The sequence below is a fragment of the Procambarus clarkii genome, unplaced genomic scaffold (assembly GCF_040958095.1).
Source record: "Procambarus clarkii isolate CNS0578487 unplaced genomic scaffold, FALCON_Pclarkii_2.0 HiC_scaffold_1821, whole genome shotgun sequence".
NCBI classification, from domain to species: domain Eukaryota; kingdom Metazoa; phylum Arthropoda; class Malacostraca; order Decapoda; family Cambaridae; genus Procambarus; species Procambarus clarkii.
The window spans coordinates 1,143-17,500 of NW_027190845.1; the positions used below are offsets into that span (position 1 = coordinate 1,143).

The 16,358-nt window shown below is 37.4% G+C and overlaps 1 protein-coding gene across 1 annotated transcript; it reads left to right on the top strand.

The window, feature by feature from the left end:
- The first annotated feature begins 1,352 nt into the window (after positions 1-1,352).
- On the top strand, positions 1,353-15,994 carry rush (rush hour). The gene is made up of 7 exons (XM_069321057.1): positions 1,353-1,485; positions 10,928-11,130; positions 12,234-12,297; positions 12,749-12,874; positions 13,398-13,504; positions 15,295-15,457; positions 15,834-15,994. Exons 1-7 carry the CDS (start codon positions 1,470-1,472, stop codon positions 15,992-15,994), a joined length of 840 nt encoding a protein of 279 aa, XP_069177158.1. The 5' UTR covers positions 1,353-1,469.
- The last annotated feature ends 364 nt before the right edge of the window (positions 15,995-16,358 follow it).

Consider the following 16,358-nt stretch of genomic DNA (forward strand, 5'->3'; position numbering starts at 1 on the left):
CAGGACACTACCTCTAGCATTGACGGGGACAAGAAGCCGGCGGCTTGCTAATTAAAGGTCCTCCACTATTGCTGAAAATAGTTTCTTATGTTGTGGCTTGTTGAGCTTGAAGCTGATTGATTGATGATTGATGAAGATTAAGCCACCCAAAAGGTGGCACGGGCATGAATAGCCCGTAAGTGGTGGCCCTTTTGAGCCATTACCAGTATCAAGTGCTGATACTGGAGATCTGTGGAGGTGCGACTGCACCCTGCGTGACGGGAGATGTCTCCCGCTTGAAGCTGTTGTGCCAGTGAGCGCTGCATCTTGTTGACCTTGCTAGGCGTTGACCACTATCAAATTTGTCTTGTAACTATATAACTTCCACTTCTACAACTATATAGTTTCCCCTCCGCTATACAAAATCCCCTCCTCCATTTTAAACTTAGACCCAAATATCACAGAAACAAAGTTATCGCGTATAACCAAACTCAATTACGGGCTCATCATAGCCCGTGCTACATGGACACTTCGTTCTGAGTAGCTAAATCTGAAACAACAACAACTCCGCTATAAAAAGCTGCTTTCTGCGGGTGCAATGCCTCACTAATTATTGCCTCCAGTTGACCCACATTAGCCTATAGTGTGTATGTAGGCTACTTAATGTGCACGGGGGCAGCTTGCATGCAAGCATTGCACCAGTCTTAATTTGCTAGTCATATTGATACTCTTGTGGATTTGTTCATTTGATATTGACACTGTTATTCCATTTTAATTCATATGCAATATGCCATAACGTCTTTGAATGTTGTTGTTTAAGATTCGCTACTCAGAGCAATAAGTTCCAGTAGCACGGGCTATGGTGAGCCCGTAAAAGTCTTTGAATGTGAGGTTTACGTGCCCGGGTGAGGTACACGTGCATATAGTGACGTGCACCAGGGAATAACTGAGCAGTACACCAGCTGTAAAGCCAAACACGACTAAAACAGAAGCTAAAAAGAAACAGGGAAAAAGGAGGAAACCCCACCTCCATTTCAAACTTTGACCTAAATATCAGAGTAACAAGATTATCGCCAATAACCGAACTCAATTACGGGCTCACCATAGCCCGTGCTACATGGACATATGTTGTTCTGAGTAGCTAAAAATCTAAAACAACAACAACAACATGTAAAGTCAGCCCCAAGCTTTACAATAGACCAGGAAAACTCCAGCGGGGAGTTCTGCGTTTTAATTAGTCAAGTGTGACGCCGTTGTTGGTATTACTCACTCTTGAGGAAGGAATGAAGTGGCCCTCGGCCGCTCACTCACCACTAATCCCATATATATATCAAACAAATTCCATCTTTTTTATATAAAACATGAATGACTTGAGATGATAAAAAAATGTAATAAACAGCACTTAAATAGGGAATAAAGTTGAGTAAATATATATATATATATATATATATAGTAAGTGGAGCGTATAGACACCAGCATAACAAACAAAGATGGTGGACCGTCTGGGTGAGTGTTGCTCCAGCTCTGTATTCCTGGCCTCTCTCACCCCTCTCACACCTCAGGCACTCACTCTCATCTCCTCTCACACACACTCTTAACGAGGCCCTTTGGGGGGGTGGGGTAATTAGAGGGAGTTAGGAGAGGTTAAGCAGTTAGGGGAGAGTTAGACGGACCTGGAGACTTGTGTGTGTGTGGGGTCTTGTGCCTCTTCTACTCTCACGTCTTGTGGTGGTCACGTTGGCTGGTTATGGACTCTATGGCCGTCTTGTGGGTGGCGGCACGAGGTGGGGGGAGTTAGATAGAGGGTTTAGGAGGTAGATGTAAATGTTGTTGGGTAAGGTTTGTGGTGAAGTTGGTTATATTTGTGTCATGGACCCCAGGGCTGTGGGCTGTGTCATGGACCCCATGACTATGTCATAGTCTGCAGGACTATGTCATGGTCTGCTGGACTATGTCATGGTCTCCACGACTATATCATGATCTGCAGGACTATGTCATGGTCTCCACGACTATGTCATGGTCTCCATGACTATATCATGATCTGCAGGACTATGTCATGGTCTCCATGACTATATCATGATCTGCAGGACTATGTCATGGTCTCCACGACTATATTATGATCTGCAGGACTATGTCATGGTCTGCAGGACTATATTATGATCTGCAGGACTGTCATGGTCTCCACGACTATATTATGATCTGCAGGACTATGTCATGGTCTGCAGGACTATATTATGATCTGCAGGACTATGTCATGGTCTCCACGACTATATCATGATCTGCAGGACTATGTCATGGTCTCCACGACTATATCATGATCTGCAGGACTATGTCATGGTCTCCACGACTATATCATGATCTGCAGGACTATGTCATGGTCTCCACGACTATATCATGATCTGCAGGACTATGTCATGGTCTCCACGACTATATCATGATCTGCAGGACTATGTCATGGTCTCCACGACTATGGGCAATACATTGTTTTCTATGTCCCAAGCACAGGTCTCTTCCTGCAGGCTACATTGTCTTCTCCGCATGTGGAATCGCAGGGCACATATGGCTTTGCCCTGTCGGTGCCCTTAATAACAATAACAGTTCTCATTTAAAAACTACCTAAACAAATTCTTAATGTATATTAATATGTCAAACACACTGCATAGTGTTGGTGTACAACAAATTTATACAATTAAAAAAATAACCCTTTTTAATACAAGAATTTATTGAGAAAACATTGTGTGTATAGTGAGTGTGAGAGAAATGACCATACTGTACTTTACCGTCCCGTGGGTGGCAGACATTGTGGGCTCAACAACGCAACTGTTAAAATGTTAATGTACAGTAAAGTACAGACTATAGAGGTAATTTGCCTGAGAATACTATTACCTTGAAGTTTGCAAATGAATTTTCTTTCATTAACGTCTAGAAAATCATCAACAAAGGGTTTAGTGTATTAATTAATGTCTTTAGTAATCAGATTGACTTTGCCAAAAAAGTATACAGTACTGTACAGTATGTATATACTTACTAGTAGTTTTGTGAGTAGTGTACAGTTATATACTTTATCAAAACTTTCATGACATTAAAAATGCACACTAAAAATGCACAAAGTCATGAATGTGGCACAAGGCATTATAAAATATTATAATATGCTATGTGCTTGGGTGTTGTTCGAAATGCCATGTATGCTTTAGGGAGCCGGTCGACCGAGCGGACAGCACGCTGAACTTGTGATCCTGTGGTCCCGGGTTCGATCCCGGGCGCCGGCGAGAAACACTGGGCAGAGTTTCTTTCACCCTATGCCCCTGTTACCTAGCAGCAAAATAGGTACCCTGGGAACCTATTTTGCCAGCTGTCACGGGCTGCTTCCTGGGGGTGGAGGCCTGGTCGAGGATTGGGCCGCGGGGACACTAAAAAGCCCCGAAATCATCTCAAGATAACCTCAAGATAACCAAGATGCTAGTGATTTTGCAAGAATGCTCCATCTAATTGCTAAACTCTTTAATGCTGTAAAATAATCCTTTATACCATATAAATTTATTTATTCATTTTAATATTGTGTCTGCTTTTTGAACTTGTATTGATGAACTTTTAGATTCACTTGCTTTGGAATACAGGTTATCTTGTACTGCAGATGTCTTAATACAGTGCTGATTTTTATTCATAGTTTAACCTATCCTAGCCTTGTCTAATCATTGGCATATTTTAAGAATGTCTGAAGCATACAGTGTGGTGTGGGTTTATAAATCAGTTATACTGTATGCTAGAAAAGAAAAATATAGCAGTGTACAAAATATATGTACAGTATAAGAGATACTATAAGCCTGGTATAGGAGATACTATAGGCCTGGTGGAGGTCTGGTCGACGACCGGGCCGCGGGGACGCTAAGCCCCGGAAACACCTCAAGGTACAGGATATGTAAACAAATTATAAATTCTTTGTGAAATGCTGGCCTTCAAAATTACAATCTTCTCCCTCTCTGCACACATGTTTTGGTTTGATTTGACACTTTAGTTTACTAAGTTGTCTTGCATTTTAACCCTAAATTCTTTGCCTTTTGAAATTTTTGCTACCTAAGGGTTAGGGAAATGCTTTAGTATTGAAGTTCTTGACCTGAGATTTTAACCAAACATTCCTTGTGATGTTTTGTTGTCTATCTTTGAGACATCTTTGAGACCTAGCCCCCGCGACCTCGTTGCCGCGGCAACGCCTGACCTGGTCTGATCATTGTGCATACCCACTGAAATGCACTGAATTCAATATGCAGTGAATACAAGACAGATAAGGCTACTCACTCTGACCTTTGGTAACATGTGGGTTCACAACACTTGGCCTGCTATCTCCACCCATCTTATTCATTAACATAAACTGCACACTAATAAATACAGTACTGAGAAAACCCCACTGTACAGTACATATATATCAGAAATCACTAATATGGTACTTACTCTGTTATATGTAATTATGTATTAAAAAGTCCAAGCTGTTATATTACAGTACAGTATAAGATTTTGTTGTTTTCTCCTCTCTATATTATGTTTGATGATTTTGCTGTAAGCTTGTGACAATAGTGTACTGTAATTAGTTCTCTATGGTGCACCACTAGTTTGGTGGGCACTTGCCCAGGGCATGTGGTTCCTGTAACCCCTCCCAATGGGTTAGTAAACTTGCCAACATGACAAACTTACCCGCTCTCTCCAGACATGATCTTATTTGTTAGTTTTAGGGTTTTCCCAAAACAATGCATAATTAGTGACCATGTAAAAAATAGTGGATATATATAGACCCCATAATATATCCATTATATATTGTTCTTGTTTAATACAAATATTATATTACAGTAGTAATAAAACTTGACTTCCCTCTGTGAGGTAGGCTCAGATAAAAGCCTCCAAGTACCTAATTCCTAATTATAATAATAATAATAATAATAATAATAATAATAATAATTTTTATTTAGGCAAAGGTACATACATAAAGAGATTTTACAAAGTTTGTTGGCTTTATAGATAGGAGCTAGTACATACAATGCCTAAAGCCACTATTACGCAAAGCGTTTCGGGCAGGAAAAAACACTACTGACTAAAGCTTATAACTAATGGGTAAAAAGAAAAAAATGCGTTGAGTACAAATAAAAATAGAGGTAAAAGAGGGGGGAACATTGTTGAAAAAACAGCACAAATACAATTACAAATTATTACAGAAAATTACATTAAAACAGCGTTGATTTGTAAAACAAAAAAAAAAAACAAAAAACATACATGGGTTGACAATAGAGAGGTAAGGTAGGTTACAGGGAATTTATTAGGTATAGCTTCGTTTTTAACTTAAACTGGTTGAGAGAGGTACTGTCTTTAACATGGTTGGGAAGGTCATTCCACATCCTGGGCCCCTTGATTTGTAGAGCATTTCTGGTTTGATTAAGTCGTACTCTAGGAATATCAAAACTGTATTTATTTCTGGTGTGGTGCTCATGGGTTCTGTTACAACCTTCTATGAAGCTTTTGAGATCAGGATTGGCATTACAATTTAGCGTTTTGTATATGTATAATACACATGAGTGAATGTGCAGTGACTTAATGTCTAACATATTCAGAGATTTGAGTAGGGGTACCGAGTGATGTCTGGGGCCAGAGTTGGATATTGTCCTAATAGCAGCTTTGTGTTGAGTAATTAGAGGACGTAAGTTATGAGACCTGTACCTGAAGCAATCTGCAACTGTCTTGTCCTTTGGGTTATGTACCCCATAATTTTTCCCTATCCTGTACTGTAGTCCCTTAAAGTCTGTAATCTATCTATTAGGTATCTTTGGCACTGTTGCTACCCTCCTAATCCGTACCTCCCATTTCTGGCTTTTCTGGCATTAAACTTATGAGTGTTCTCCACAGGTGGGCATGAATAATTAAAGCATATTCCTTTTCCCCCGTTACATAACCACATGAATGCTATAGTCAACACTAAATCTTAGATTGGCCTCATTTCTTGTTTATGCTTTACATCCATAATTCAGACTTGCACAGTTATAAACATAACATCCAAAATTAATTTTGTCCTTTCATAATCCTTTTGTAGGGAGCCAGTCATATTTATCCATTGCATTATTTGTGTATTTCTCCCTCCATTGTTCCAATGATTCCAAACATTTCAATTTTATAACCTCTCCCAGTAGTTTTTCATTCATTCTAATTCTACATTCTTATCAAATTTTCTTTGTATATTCTGAAGGGTAAGACAAGACCTACTTTATCACTTAATTTCAGAAACAATTTACCTTGTTCTTACCAGAATTTCAGCCGTCATGAGTTAATACAATACATATTAGTTGAAGACTGTGTAGTGTTCTCACCAGCATCCACAGTAGAGCAGACTGGTCAGCAGGAGCGGAATCCTTCCATCCTGCTCCAGCTTTTCTCCCTCTTGGCCCACCTTCGTGTTCATCTCTTAATAAGTAAATAAATAAATAATAAATAAATGTTTATTCAGCTAAGGTACATACAAGAGATTTTACAAAAATTGATTGATTTATAGATAGAGCTAGTACATACAGTGCCTAAAGTCACTACTACGCAACGCGTTTCGGGCAGGAGTCTGCCCGTATACTGTACACTATATTATACACTGCAATATATATTAAATTGCAGTGGGAATATTGCATATTATTTCTATGCTAAAATCCAGTTTGTAACGTTCTATCTCCCAGTTGCATTTACACATGCTGTGCTTCTACAGTATATAAAAGGATTGTTTATTTCATTACATTATTGTAACTCCCCTTCAGCACATTATATTGCCCAATCTTTCCATTAAGCTTGTCAATAAACTCTTATCATAGATTTTCCTAGGTGCATGAATGCAACATACAATTTCTTTAAACTGTATTATGTATTTTTTTGCTGCCATCTTTACGGCAAATTCCTATTTAAAAGACTTCCTGGCTTAATGCCTTATTTTTTATAATTACTTATTTCAAACTTTATATCATCATATTTTGCACTCATTCTTCATCTTCTCAACTATTCCCTATAAATTATTCCCTTCCAAGAATCTTTCCTGTCGTGTGCAGCATAGTGCTACAACCATATTAGTGCTTATATTTTTATCCTTATTATCCTTACAAGAAGGTGTTACAATGTACTATATTTCTGTAATGCTAAATATAATCATTATAAATATAGGGAAGTTAGATACAAGCCAGTATTTAACTTGTTACTAAAGTTGGGAAAGTGATACTCCACAGTGAAAGCACTGTGGAGTTGAATGTTGTACACATGACTACTGTACACCAACTCAACTCTTAAACTTTTAATTGACTCATTATAATAAGAATGTGCGTTACATTTGTTGAGAAGTGCCTGGTCCTTGACAACATAGAACAGGTTTGTAAAGTGCAATATTTTCAGTACAGTACAGTACTGTATTTTGTTTTGTTGCCTTGGAATGAGAGGAGGCAGCAAGTTATTGGTTCTACGTTATTGCTTGTTTATCTAGTATTACTTGAATGAGTCACTGAGTGCCTTATCACAAGAGTGGGAGGTAACCTCCTGCCATATGGTCCATTATTAGAATTTGCTGTTATTCTTGTGGCTTTATTTGTTTTAAATATAAATACAGTAGCACTACTGTATAGAAGATGCCATTCTGTGAATGAAATTGTCAAATTATATGAAGAGTATTGGTGATATTAGTGGCATGAGTATTTGTGTGTGATATGGCAACTCCAGTGTGTCATCCTGTGCCAGTCTTCCAAGTTTATTTGAGTGATTCTTTGCTATTTATTTTTAATATTGCTTATTACTATTATATTAGTGAAAGACATAACTATGCATTATCACACATTCACCATTTGCTGAATTCAGTATTTGCCCTGGCTAAATATCCATGTGATGTATTTAAAGAAAATGTGTATAAATTCTGAAACTTGGCATCTGGGTGTAGAGGGAGACAGGGGGTGTTGCTGCATTGTTTCAACTGTGGGTTGGCAGTGGCCTTTACGAGTGTGTGAACCAAGTGTGTGGTAGTCACCATTACACTCCAGTGTGTACACATTGAGTCTTAAACATCACTTGGGAACCAGTAAGTTATATGTAGTGTTTTAATCTTGGTGTTCCCTTGGAGTTATATTACTGTAGAACATAAATAAACCCCTTTTACTTGTATAGAATTCCCTTGGTTTCTTTTCAAAATTTACACCACTGTATTGGCTGACATGTGAAAGATATTCTTTTGTAGGATGTTATGCGGGAACAAGAGTATAGTAGTGTAGTTTTAGATGATTCAAGAGGACATGAAGCCTTACACATATAGATAATTTGGATAGGATTGCATGGATTCCTGTGATATAAAGGAGCTGCACAGTTTGGGTCTGTGGGCGTGAGGACCACTTATTGGGAGGAGGGCATTTTGACTAATGAAGATGCATACTTGTGTGCAAAAGCTTGTAATGCCTTGTTAAATAAAAAGGTCAAAAACTTTAATACTGCCATTTGCTTTAGTTTTATTGAAAAAAATGGGCATGAGGATAAAGGATAGCTGTCACCATGTTTATAATAATAATGTCATTATGCCTGTGGTTAAAAATACCTTTTGCCATACAAGTGGTTTACTTTACATAAGCTTGATTAAGCATCTTTACATTAGCTAGACTATCATCTTTCAGATTATGCTCCTCTAGAGTATAATTTGAAAGGTAATATTGTGCAGCCGATGTTCAGGTTGGACATATCAAGTGGTGAGTTATGCTTTTCTGGCAATGAAAAATGCATTAAATATCTACAAATGTTGCTCAAATTGTAAAACCACTTGGAAGAATCACTTTTTTAGGATTCTCTTTAGTTTCTCTTTGCCATATTTTACATGATAGTAAGATGTTACCGTAGGCTTGATTCATGTACTATAATATAAATTTGTTCAATGTTTTGCTTATTGCTTTACGTGGCTGAAGAGAGTATGGTGCTCTTTCATTATGGTTTTCCTGATTTAGCGAGTACAGTCTAATCTTAATACACTGCATCCTCACAAACCCCGCTCTAATGAGTTCTTGGATGGTCCGAACAAATTGTATTGGTACAAACTGTTCAGTGAAACATACAAATGTGTCATTAAGCGAGGACTGTTCATCCAAGCTGTCACCGAGGCCAAGTGTCGGGAAGCCGCTGTATTATCATTCATGCTCCATCTAATCAAAGTATTCAGTACCCAGTACTTAAAAACTTTTAATGACATTTAGTGTACTATAGGATGGACACAAATTCACTTGAACGCATACAGAGAAGGATGCCGTAGTTAACCCCAGGAATTAATAATCTCTTATACCAGTGCAGGTTCAAGAAGGTTTTAGAAAGCTTAATTTACTGGTACATTCTTTAGAAAGATGAAGAGTATGGGTCGACTTGAGTGAAGAACAGTACTGTATATAAATGGATCAAAGGGTGTAACAAAGGGATATAAATAAGCTTTTAAATTTAGTTATTAATATGCCCATTGGAAAGTGTTGAATTCTTTAAAAATATCTACATAAAATAAAATGTTGAATATCTACACAAAATAGAACTCGAATAATTGGATATAAATTGGAGACGTTTATATTCGGCAAAGACCTTGATGAATACTGGTTTGGAAATAGGGTTGTTGTCTTATGGAACAAATTACCAGGTAACATAATGGATGTGGGATATCTGGATTGTTTAAAGCATAGGCTACATACATACAGTATTGTATATGCATGACCTTGGGTGGATATAAATGGAGTTGCCTTGTATGAGTCAATAAGTCTTTTGCCATTTTTCCCATATACCCCCCACCTGCACCTCAGGCTTTGTCTTGGGCAGGCTTTTACCATAATGACTCCTCTCTTGTAGTGGAGTAGGGTGTGAAGGGGGTGGGGTTGTAATGTGTAGCGGCTGTCTCTTACCATTCCTTCCCCACAATTATTTGAGCATTACCCAAATCAAATCAAATCAATTATTGCGTTGATTCCGAGGGTCAACGGAATATGAATTCCGTTGATTCACGGCCCCGGTCTGTGATCAGGCCTCCTGGTTGGTGGTCTGGTCAAGCAGGCTGTTGGACGCAGCTGCTCGTAGCCTGACGTATGAATCACAGCCCATATTACAGTTTTGAGGGTTTCTACCAGCTCTTGCCATAGGGAGCAATTGAGAGGGATAACTCTGATATTGAGCTTCAAATGCATATGAAAAGTCCTTTTCTAAGCAATACACTCTAATTCTCTCCTCTCCCAACCTTCCTTCCTTGTATTCTCTGTGCTTGGTGTGGCTTTTTACAGGCCTAGGTTTCAGGCAGAATGTGGGGAAAGCTGACCTGGAGAGCTTAACAGTTGTGCTGCCATCCGGTGGTAATTATTGGTAGTGACCAAGTTGGTTGATGATCAGGGTAATCTGTATTGGCTAGTTGCATATGGATAGGCTTTATTTGCATTTATTAAACAGTTTAAAAGTTCCAAAGCAGTACAAGGTTGTTTATAACAATAACAACTACAAGCTTCAAAACTTAAAAGTGTTTAACAAATGTTAACAAAGTGGACATGATTGAGAAAAGATGCATAACTTGTATAGTACAAGTGGTTGTGTAAATGCATGATGAATCCTGACCCTGGTTAATTTGTTGGAGCAAATTGGAGCTGGCTGTGGGAGTATCCAAAGTTTTGTGCTCAGAAATAATATTTATTTACATGCATTTATTTTATCCTACACACCTACTTTTTTTTAATTAGGGTTCATAATTTGGGAATTACAAGTTTGAGCGCACAAACTGAGAGATCAATTTTTGTTAACTCGGATTATAGCTTGCAAATTTTAATTATACTGTACTGTACAATACTGTATCTTGAAACTGGGATTTCATTAAAAAAATAAGAATTGCAATACATTATCAATATGTTGTACTATACATTACTGTTTTATTTGATTGAAACATGTTTAAACATTGCAGTGAACAGCGAGGCAAATGCTCGGCGCATTGCGATGGTTGAGTCCTGCTTTGGGACTTCAGGACAATCGCTTAATGAGCCAGGACGTGTCTTGGTCGGAGAGGGCGTGCTTACGAAGATGTGTCGAAAGAAACCTAAACCGCGACAGTTTTTCCTTTTTAACGACATATTGGTATATGGCAATATTGTGCTCAATAAAAAGAAGGTAAGTTCCCTTTTTTTAGTAATAGTAGTACAGTTTATTACTTTTTTATTATCTACAGTAAACTTGAATTATTTTAATTATAAATAGTATAAATACACTTAGGCCTAAGCATCACATTTTTTTATTTTACATTTGGTAACTGCCCCTAGAATAGGGCAACTGTAATGGTTATGGTGAAGAATTCGTCATTGCATACTTTTCATTTGCTTTGAGGACCACTATTTCTTTCAACACAATACAGTATACAGTACAGTATTTATATTATATTTAGACCAAATGTTTACTGTTAGTGATTGTTTAATCACATTATTTATAGATATCAACCAATTTTTTATTGTTGAAATAGGTCATTTGGTTTGTTTTTTCCATTGTTAAGGACAAGAAACCTATCCTTAAGCCAACTACTGACATCTTCCAAGATGCTGCCCACAAGTGCTTACCCCCTGGGTACCTATTTATTGTTAGCTGACCAGAAGCATTAGATGAAAGAAACTTTCATTAGATGAAAAGCATTAGATGAAAGTTTCCAGAACAACCTCTTATGTGGAACTCTGTCAAAAGCCTTTTTTAGGGCCAAATAGATGCAGTTAACCCAACCATCTCTTTCCTGTAAAATCTCTGACTCGATCATAGAAACTTAAATAAATTCGTTACACAGAATCTTCCAGATCGAAAACTATTGTCTGTCTTTTATTATATAGTTTTTCTCCAAGCGTTCTACCCATTTCGTTTTAATTATTTTGTCCATATTTTGACTATTACACTTGTCAATGATACAGGTCTATAATTTAGGGAGTCTTCCCTGCTGCCACTTTCGTAGATTGAAACTATGTTAGCCTTTTTCCACACATCTGCTATGACTCCTGTACACAGGGATGCCTGAAAAATCAGTTGAAGTGGAATGCTGAGCTCGGGTGCACATTTTCTCAGAACCCATGGTGAAACTCCATCTGGACTAACTGCTTTGTTCCGGCTTAGCTCCTTGAGCATTTTTTTTTCCACTTTGTCTCTAGACAGCTCTATGTTGTTCTCTGAAATTCTTATTGTGTCGAGAGACATAGCTGCCAGTTAAAGTTCACTAATATTAACGTTTTATTTTTTAGTACAACAAGCAACACATAATTCCCTTGGAAGAGGTTCAGCTTTCTTCACTGGAAGATGATGGTCGTAAGTTAATTCTCCTTGTTTTGTTAATCTGTATGGGTTGTGTTGTGGGGAATTGTTCTTTCGTAACATTGGCCATTGTTGTTGTTGGTATAGATTCATCTACTGGGAACAAAAAGTTCCAAGTAGCACGGGCTATGGTGAGCCCGTAGTGGGGTTACTGGCACATGAGCGAGCCTCAGCATTGGCCGTATGTACTATTTAAGCAAAGATTCCAAAGTTTGATATCTGGTTGATGAGCTAAAATGGCTTAGAATTGAATAAGTTCCAATAAATACATTAGATTCAGACTTTTGCTCTTAAGAAGTTAATATTTTATTAATTTTTTATGACAAAATTCAGCACTATATTATTAAGTTGTACTTTCTCTTTCCCTTTTTAATAAGAATTGTGCAATTTTATTTATAGTATTTAGGTTTTAGAATACTGTACTGTATGACAATTTTTGTGACAGAATTTCGAAATGGATGGTTGATAAAGACTCCAACCAAATCATTTGCGGTTTACGCTGCCACAGCTACAGAGAAAGCCGAATGGATGGCACACATAAATAAATGCGTCACTGACCTTCTACGCAAAAGTTAGTATCCAACAAAATTGTTTCTTTTGTGCTCGTCTGTAGTTCTGCTTATCATGTGAATGGTAGCTTAAATAGAAGTGTAGTCCATCTTCTTAAATAATATTTTATAGTTGCACAGTATTTTTCTTAACTTTTCTTAGTATGGAAAGTAATGTAGGAGGAGTATATATTTTTCATGTTAACCAAGAATAGACATTGAATTAGTTATTTTGACTGCAAAGACATTTGTATACAGTACTGTGTATTAAAGTTTCAAGATGATAGACAGATATTCTTTTTTATAAATATAGATTGCTTAAATAATAATATATTTTTTAGGATTTAAATAATGGTTGCATTGGTTAACATAAATTAATATTAGTTAACATAGTACTGTATTATAAATACAGTAAATATTATGTTTTACTCTTGATTGATTTAGCATATTTTGACTGAGGAGGAAAATAGTTTCTTTCACTGGTGTTTTTATACTGAAATAATTATGATTGAGATAAGGTGTAAATCATAATTGCACTGCAAACAGGTGGCAAAAAGGCAGCGGAGAAACATGCAGCTGTATGGGTGCCTGACAGTGAAACACAGGTGTGCATGCACTGCAAGAAGACCCAGTTCACACTAATAAACAGGAGGGTACGTCTTTTGTTGCTCTTATTGCGATTTGTTAAAATTGACATACATTTTGTAACAAATTCATCATTGGTTTCATGTTTAGCAAAGATTTACATAAATCTCTCTATCTTGCTCTACATCCATGGTTTCCAACATTGTAATGCAGACGGGTGTAGTTACAGAATGGAGCTACGCTCGTGGTATCTCGTCTTCCCAGTACTCTTTGTCATATAACGCTTTGAAACTACTGATGTTTTTGGCCTCCACCACCTTCTCACTTGACTTGTTCCAGCCATTTGCAACTCTGGGAAAGGGAATTTTCTTATATTTCTTCATCAGCTTTGTTTAGCTTAAATCTATGACCTCTTGTTCTTTATGTTCCAGATCTCAAGAATTCTTCCTTATCAGTTTCATTGATTCCCATTACTGTTTTGTACATACTATCACCACTTTTTTTTTATCTTCTAGCCTTTGCATATTTAATGCCTTTAACCTCTCCTCGTAGCTCTTGTCTTTCAGCTCCAGAAGCCATTTAGCTACATGTTTTTTTTACACCTTTTCCAGTTGATGTGCTTCTTAAGATATGGGCGCCATACAAACACTGTATATTTCTCACTTTGGGATCACAAAGGTTATGAACAGTTTTGTTAGCATTTCACCATCATGTGCTGTATTTAAAAGCAATTCTGAAATTGAAAATCGTAGCATAGGCTCCTCACATAATATTCTTTGTGGTCCTCAGGTGATGGCTTTCTATCTAGAATCACCCCAAGATCTCTTTTCTTTATCAGAACTTTTTAAAGCTTTTTCACATAATTTTTAAGTTGTGTGTGTGGTCTATTTTCTCCTGTTCCACATTTCATAACATGGCATTTATTCACATTCAATTCCATTTGCCAAGTGGTGCTCTGTACACTTTTGTCCAGGTCTTCTTGGAGGGCATGAGAATTGTCTAAATTTCTTACCTTCCCTATTATCTTAGCATGATCAGCAAACTTGTTTATATAATTTTGTATTCCTTCTGATAGGTCATGTATTTAAATAATGAACGTTACCAGTGCAAGAACTTAACCCCGAGATACTCCACTCGTGACATTTCTCCTGTACATAACCCCTGATCACTGCCCTTATTTTCTGTCGGTTAGATGATTTTTCATTCGTGTTAGAAGCCTTCCTGTCACTCCTAAAGCATGTTCCAGTTTTCCGCGCAATCGCATATAGGATACAGTCAAAATCCTTTTTTTTTTTTTTTTTTTTTAGGTCCAAATAAATGCAGTCAAAGCATCTCTTTCCTATAAAATCTCTGTGGCTCTGTTAAAAGCTATGTTAGTCTTTTTCCATATACAGTACTGTATCTGCCAACACTCCTTTACACGAAGATAAGTCAACTCTCAGAAGGTGATGATACTACCTGGCTTAACTTCTTGGAAATTTCATTCTATATATATATATATAATCTATCTATCTATCTATCTATCTATGAGTATGTTGTGTCCAGTAGAGCATCCCACTCTTGAAATTGTACATCAGGCCATTCAGCCGCTTCCTCCTAAAGGCACGTGGACAACTGTCAGGATATATGTACTGTACTTGAAACCTTAAAGTAGATGTTTTACTAGGGATAGTTTAGTTGTGTTAACAGCAAACAGGGATAATGTAACATTAAACTATATATATCTATTTATCATTTTAGGACACATGTGAATTTGAAAGCAGGGTTCTAAGGGGAGGAGTGAGAAAGACAGGCATATATAATAACAAGATAGTGTTAATAACCTGGAACCAAGAGTGACTCGATAAACTGTTTACAGCACCACTGCCGTAAGTGTGGGAAAGTGGTGTGTGGTCCATGCTCCAGTAAGAAAGTGATACTAACTCACCAGTCAAACAAACCCCTCCGTGTGTGCCTTACCTGCCATGATGAAATGTCTTCGGCGCAATCACAGACTGGCAACTCGACACCTGTTAATTCAAGTACGTTCGGGGATATTTTGTTGCACTGGCACTCTGCACTAACTCTAGAACATTGGGTTTTAATGCTTGGGAATGGTTTCTTTTATTAATAACTGCTTGGCAATTTATTTCTTTATCAAGATATCCTTGGTGCCTAGATTTTGTTTAACATGTATGGTATTCTAGTCATTTTTAAGTAGCTTTAGTATTGCTTTTAATAAGATAAATTTCTGGGAATTTCAGTAAGTGGAAAAAGAAGTACAAAAGTTGAAATTTAATAGCATGCTTCAGAGGTACTGTAGATATAAATATGCAGTGGGCCTGTTTTTCATCTTAGTGTTTTGCTGCCTTTGCTTAGATTGCTTTATGACAATGTGCTGGCTTGTGTGGTCTACAGTGGCAGGTAGGATGGATGACATTCTCTCAGAGCCACTTGATGATGAGAAGGACAAAGAGTCTGGTGGTGGTGGTGATGATGATGATGATGATGTGTTCACAAACGTTCTACGTAATCCCCACTCTTTAAAATTAGGTTTAAACAAATGTAAACTAACTTAGCTTAAACGAAACTAACCTAACATATCCGTTTTTTCTGACTGAAGGAGACTAACTCTATGGAAAATACGCGCCAGATTTTATTTCAGACCTGATGACACTCGCAATTCGGTGTAAATTTGTTTATACAAAATTTGGTTTAACTAAATTATTTTATTGGAAGATGTTTTCAGTGGCCCACACGACGGTATAAAGAGTCTTGATAGACGTAATTGAGAGAAACGTGACCCTTAACGTTAAGACGAAGTTACAGCTCACATTATGCTACTAGTGTGGGAACACCGCCAACTTCCTCACAAACTCCCACCACCAAATGAAACGACTTAAAAGAGACAAATGGCGAATATGGCTGTACTCGCCTCATTGG